The following is a 6,705-nucleotide window of genomic DNA, read 5'->3' as shown; positions in this document are numbered from 1 at the left end:
TTCCACTCCTATAAGTGTCTCTCTCGCTGCTATTTTCTCCACAGCATGAAGCACATTGAATAAAAAAAAAAAAACATCAATGTCTGAGTGTCTACAGTGCTAAATGTAGACACTCGTCTTTTCAAAACCACAAAAGTGTTGTCGTTGACAACTCCACCGGTCTTCCTTGAGAACCTAATGCATAAAAGTACAATGGCATTGACTCTCTGACTCTCTGGAGTTGGTTGCTAATTATAAGCCCTCGATACAAATAGACCGTCCTCAAAGACCACATCAGAACAGTGTTGTTCTGTGTTCTGATGTGTGACTGTTTGATTGCTGATACCAAAGGTTCCCTTACATCATCACACGCACAACAACGTAACCGCAAACTAAAAGCTATCTCCAACAAAAATATCACATGACAAACAATATGGCTTACCCACGCGCCCAAACACATCCGTTTAGGTCCGGGCCTTGGTGCAGTAAAACTCCCGGCAGACTCTCAATGTGCACAGCACCCTAAGGCGTACAGTGCAAAGGACACCGAGGGAAAACAATCACTTTTCTTTCCACTGCGTTTACAAAGCACTTGTACAGAAGTAACTGCACAACAACAACAGGGCAATACAATAAATAGAAGTGGAACAATTAGGATGATTAAATATGAATGTAGATGCTTTGTGGAGGGGGGGGCGGGGGGGATGACAACACAGAGGGGATGATTTTGTGACACGTGTGTGTGTGTGTGTGTGTGTGTGTGTGTGTGTGTGTGTGTGTGTGTGTGTGTGTGTGTGTGTGTGTGTGTGTGTGTGTGTGTGTGTGTGTGTGTGTGTGTGTGTGTGTGGGGTGACAGTAGTGCAGAGAGCCTGAAGGCAGGCGGGGCATGTACACACAGGCTGGTGAATGCTGCTCGCCCACGTCTTGAGATACAGCTGCCTTCACTTGTACACACACAGACGCACATAAATAAAGAGCCGCGCACACAGACAAACATGCGCCGCACCGTGCGTCTCGGGGCCTGGTGAAGGTGGTCCGCTCCCTGTCGTTTAATATTTTTGTCATTTGTGTGTTTGTGTGTGTGTGGGTAGACGACTCTAGACTCAAGCCTGTTAACGTAACCCCCCCCCCGTGGCGCTCTCCTCCTCTCTCGCCTTCCAGGCGTGTCGTCCCGCGTCCCCGAGATCATGGCATCGGGGACCCACTCCCCGGGGGGCCCCAACGGAATCATCCGGAGCCAATCCTTCGCCGGCTTCAGCACGCTACAGGAGCGACGCTCGCGGTAAGCAGAGCACTCTCTCTCTCTCTCTCTCTCGCCGTGAACATTTTTTTGGGAACGAATAGACACGAGGCGAACACATTCGGGGACGGTCGTGCGCGTGCTCGTTCAGATGTGCGGTATAAGGTTTACAAGGCTGTAGTTTGAGTGTGAGTATTGACAACAAAAGGAGAATTGTTGATTGTCTTGTGATGAGTGCTCAAGCAGAAGTAAGAGATGCAGGTCTGAGCTGCCTGCACATCGTCCAACTACACTTTGTTCTAAAAAAAGGGTTTGTTGATCATATAAACTTCTACTTGTACATCTTTTTACTTCTACATCTTCCCAGCCAGGGGTATTTGTGAGGCAGACCGGTATAGTGAAGAGTTTTGTTCGATACAAGTCCCAGACCGGCTCCTTAAAAAGGCCCGAGCTGTCTCCCTCCCAGGTGCTGTCTCCCAGCTGAGTGCCCCCGGGCTCTGTGCTTCAGTGCCTGTGTGTCGGGGAGCTCTGTTTGATGAGGCCACTGCTGGTGAGCGCTTAGATGCCGACCCCCCCCCCACTCCTCGGCCCTCCTCTTGAAAGCGCAGACGGGGGTATCTGGCCGGAATAAATCGAATGTGTGGGCGACTGAGATCAGCCGACAAGTTTCTATTCGGATAACGAGCGCGACGCTGGGAGTGTGTGTGTGTGTGTGTGTGTGTGTGTGTGTGTGTGTGTGTGTGCGTGTGCGTGTGCGTGTGCGTGTGTGTGTGTGTGTGTGTGCGTGCGTGTGCGTGCGTAAAAATAAATTAACCCACATCCGTCTGGCGTGTGAATTGGTGTGTGTGGTTGCACAAGTGTGTGCACGATTACGTGTGGAAGTGTGTGTCAGTTGTGAGGCGAGTATTCACCCCCCCCCCCCCCGGCCGCAGGGCCAGACGCTACGAGGTAGCCACGGCTACGCGTCCTCGGGGCTACGTCACGTCTCTCCGTGTGTCCGCTCCATCGGTCCCCAGTATGTACCGCGGCGGAGCGGCGCTCTGAGCGCGGGGGGGGGGGCTCGCCGCGATCGCTGGAAGTCAGCGGAGCGCGGCGTGTCGCGGCTTGTCGGAATCCACAACTGCCGGTTTTTCTCCGCGTCGCGACTCGCGTAGCAGACGACGACTCGGGGTCTTTCGGCACAAAGCCCGCGTAAAGGTCATCCCCCGGCTAAATCTGCCACCTCGGCCTTATTATAAATGTCTTGTCAGCCGGCCAAGTCTACGAGTATGAGCCAGAAAAATGTGATGATCCTAACGGATTTTAGTTTTCTTCTTTTCTTTTGAGGTTATTATGCGATGTAGCCGTGTTCAGCATCCCGGCCTTTGTTCTGATGCCCCCCCCTTGAATCATCCCCAGAGTGGATCTCTTGAATTATCCCGGAACCATCAACTTCAGTTGATTTGCGTCCCTTTAAGTAGAAGAGGCTCGTCATTTCCTATGGCCAATATGAGCAGCTTTTTTTTTTACCCTGTGAGTTGAATTGGAGCCTTTTGTGTTTTTTTTTTCTTTTTTTTCCCAAGACAAAACATAACAACACATATGCAAAACATATAGAACATGACTAATGATGTGTTTTTGCTTTTGTATACCTGTGTATCCACTCATTCATTTGTGTGTGTGTGTGTGTGTGTGTGTGTGTGTGTGTGTGTGTGTGTGTGTGTGTGTGTGTGTGTGTGTGTGTGTGTGTGTGTGTGTGTGTGTGTGTGTGTGCGTGCACATGCAGGTGTAACTCCTTCATGGGGAATGCGGTGGTCCAGAAGAAGCCCGCGTCCAAGCCCAAGAAGCCCCATCTGTCGGGACACAAGGGGGGCAGCGGCTCGCGGGACCCCCAGCCCAAGAGGCTGGAGGAGGTCTACACCGCGCTCAAACAGGGCCTGGAGTGAGTCTCACACACACACACGCACACACACACGCACACACATATGCACACACGCACACACACACCTCGTTATGTGTGTGTAGGTTGTTCTCCAACAGCCTGAGGCTGGGGCACCCACTAGCCCAAGGCATGACTTTAAATAAGTGTGACTTTAACGTTAAAGTACTTTAAATAAGTGCTTTAACGTTGACTTATGTAGAGCTAAATGAACGGCCTTTGTGTCTTGAGGGTGCTAAACCAACGGGCCTCGTGTTCCCGTTGAAGAATTGGACAGTGAGTACCTCAGATAGGAGGTGCTGACGTTGGTTTCGTCTGGAAAAGAACACACAAGCATCACCCAAGCCCTCTTCACAGTCTCCCACTGTGAGACCTGAAGGACTTTGATCCTTGAGACTCACTCATCCTGTCCCCCACAGTGAGTACCTGGAGGTCCACCAGACGGAGCTGGACAAACTGCTCTCCCACATGAAGGACATGAGGAGGAACTCGCGCCTGGTGAGATATCATTAAACCTCTGCTCTGCTTCTTACCGGACGGCCGTTGGACCAGAGAGATCTGAGAGCCGTACTATGAACTTTGATGAGCTTTAATCTAACCTCTGATGGGCCTTGCATTAACCGTTAAATGTGTGTGCGCGTGTGTGTGTGTGTGTTCTCTACAGGGAGTGCTGTACGATCTGGACAAGGTGAGTTGGCAGGGTGGGTGTGGTTGAGGGGGGGGGGGGTGGGGTGTGGGGGGGGTTGCATGGCAGGACTCTCTTTTAGAGAGACGGAGAGAGACGCGAACAGAGTGTGAGACCTGTGATCTCCATCAGCTCTCTCTCTCGCTCCGATCCCTCGCTCTCTCTTAAACTCTCTCACTGCTTCCCAGTTTCATTACGGTTCCACCCAGAAGTCTCCCTGCTCTCCGAAGACTTTCTAGAGAGGGAATTAAATTGTAATGATTTAATTAAATACTGAAAAGAAGCAATGGGCCTTGTTAATAATACACGTTAACGGTAAAACATACCAAGCACAAGCAGAACACTCAAATATATAATTATGAATTAAAAATGTATGTAAAAAAAATGGCTCATCTGCGTGTCAAAGCACCCATGCGTTCACACTGCCGCTCTCTACGGCACTAAACTGTGTTTTTTTTTCTGACATTTTGTTCCTCTGCAGCAAATCAAAACGATCGAGCGATACATGAGACGCCTGGAGTTTCACATGAGCAAGGTAAGCACCTCCGACTCAAGGATGTGGTGGCAACCGCCGGGCCCTCGTCCGTTCCTACCATGTATTCAAGAGTGGCGTGGACTCTGAAGGGGTAAACGGTAAATAGACTGCGTTTATATAGCGCTTTTTTTGTAACCAGAGGCCACCCAAAGCGCTTTACAATATTGCCTAACAATCACCCATTCATGCACACATTCACACACCGACGGCGGCGTCAGCCATGTAGGCGACAGCCGGCTCGTCGGGAGCAGTCAGGGTGAGGGCGTCTCGCTCGGGGACACCGCGACGCTCTGGCTAGGGGGAGCCGGGGATGGAACCAGCAACCCGCTTGACCTCCTGAGCCACGTGCCGCCATTTTAGAAGACTTAAGTTGTAAAACACCAACCTTGTTAGTTAAGATAACATTTTATCATTCCCAGAAGGGCAAGTTAAGAAGTTACGGTTGTGTTTGCTATGCGTTATGCTAGTTTCTGTATTTCGTTGGCTCTAGGGTTATGGTTACATTTGATTTGTGGCTCACCTTTTGTATGACTAGGTCAGGGGAAATACAAAAGCTAAACAAAAGTAAGGACCACACCAAATACCCCTTAAGTGGCCTGCTTTTAAGGACCCTCATGCTGTGTGTCAAATTGGACAGCAGGCCATCTATACACACACACACACACACACAGACACAGACACACAGACACACACACACACACACACACACACACAGCAATGTTCCAGGGGTAACCATGGTTACCCGTAGATGTGGTCTTTGATGCCCTGAATATCTCAATAACCAGATGTACGAGGACATGACCAGAACAGAACACACACACACACACACACACACACACACACACACACACACACACACACACACACACACACACTGTGTGTGTTATAAGGACATATTCACACACTGTGTGTGTGTGTGTGTGTGTGTGTGTGTTATAAGGACATATTCACACACTGTGTGTGTGTGTGTGTGTGTGTGCACATAAGGACATATTCACACACAGAAGGTTGAAAATAACTAGTTTGTTTCTTTTGACGCCTCTAAGTCATGTTGGTCTGTGTTGGCGAGAAGCCATTGGGTGAATCTAGGTCACGGTGGGCAGGAACAGAAGATTAGGCGAGCAACGACCACACTGAAGAAGAGTCGATATGAGGGAGGGAGGAGGAGGAGGAGAGGGGACAAAGGGATGGGAGAGAGAGAGAGAGAGAGAGGGAGAGAGAGAGAGAGAGAGAGAGAGAGACGACCAGCTATGTCCATGTGCTCTGAAGGGGGACGTGAGTCAGGATACAAGAAAGCACACCGCATGCCCTGTACTCTGTGCAACCTCCTGCATGATTGGGGGGGTCGGCTCGGCTCAGGAGGCAGAGCAGGTAGAGCAGGTTGACTTGTGAACCGGAAGGTTGCTAGTTCGAATCCCCGGCTCCTCCTAGCGCCGACGTGTCCCCTGAGCGGAGGCACTTCACCCTGACTCGCCCCTGACGAGCTGTGCTGCTGTCGCCTCCCGTGGTTGACTCCGCCGCCGTCGGTGTGTGTATTAACCGCTGTCGCTTTGGATAACGAGCGTCTGCTAAATGCCCCCAATGCAAATGTGAGCGGGTTTGTACAGTTGAACCCAGGAAGCAGGGCGAGCCCAGACAGGAAGGTTTTTCTCTCTGTCGGGACACAGGTGGTGACGAGTCTTCTGTCATCGCGGTGTGTGTGTGTGTGTGTGTCCTCATCTGACGAGTATGGTGGATTACAGGTGTGTGTGTGTGTGTGTGTGTGTGTGTGTGTCAGTCATTGTTTAGTCTGGGCTGGTGGCTTGTGACGCCTTTTGTATGGGACAGCTGCTGGTGAGCGCCGCCACCGCCGGCGACACTCCGACATCTTGACATCTATCAGCAACCCTGGTGATGAGTCTGTGTCTGTGTGTCTGTACGTGTGTGTTTGTCCGGGACGCCTGACACAGTGCACCCTTTGTTTGCTATATTTGCCAATTTTTGACAGCAGATGTCAACAATGTAATTGGCCCACACCGATCTCAGGCAGGTGGCCCATTTCAACGTGTGTGTGTGTGTGTGTGTGTGTGCGTGTGTGTGTGTGTGTGTGTGTGTGTGTGTGTGTGTGTGTGTGTGTGTGTGTGTGTGTGTGTGTGTGTGTGTGTGTGTGTGTGTGTGTGTGTGTGTGTGTGTGTGTGTGTGTGTGTGTGTGTGTGTCAATATAACATAGTATAATTTCTTTCACATTTGCATTACTTGTTTAATTGCGGGGACTTCCAACCCCCACTCCCTGCCCCGCCTTCCTTCATTGCTACTCTTGCCACAAACTCACACACACACACGTTTGATGTGCCCCGCCTGTTATAATA

General features: G+C 50.6%; 1 protein-coding gene across 1 annotated transcript in view; it reads left to right on the top strand.

Moving 5' to 3' along the window:
- The window catches only part of ripor2 (RHO family interacting cell polarization regulator 2), a 41,001-nt gene that overhangs the window by 15,485 nt on the left and 18,811 nt on the right, over window positions 1-6,705 (top strand). Inside the window, 5 exon segments of the mRNA XM_084485073.1 lie at window positions 1,141-1,261; window positions 2,985-3,140; window positions 3,557-3,635; window positions 3,802-3,825; window positions 4,304-4,357. Of these exon segments, the coding sequence (XP_084341199.1) occupies window positions 1,141-1,261; window positions 2,985-3,140; window positions 3,557-3,635; window positions 3,802-3,825; window positions 4,304-4,357 (434 nt within the window).

This window comes from Micromesistius poutassou (genome assembly GCF_964030765.1).
Source record: "Micromesistius poutassou genome assembly, chromosome: 20".
Classification (NCBI taxonomy): domain Eukaryota; kingdom Metazoa; phylum Chordata; class Actinopteri; order Gadiformes; family Gadidae; genus Micromesistius; species Micromesistius poutassou.
Note: the sequence above shows the minus strand (reverse complement) of the source record. Positions and strands in the feature narration are given on the sequence as shown.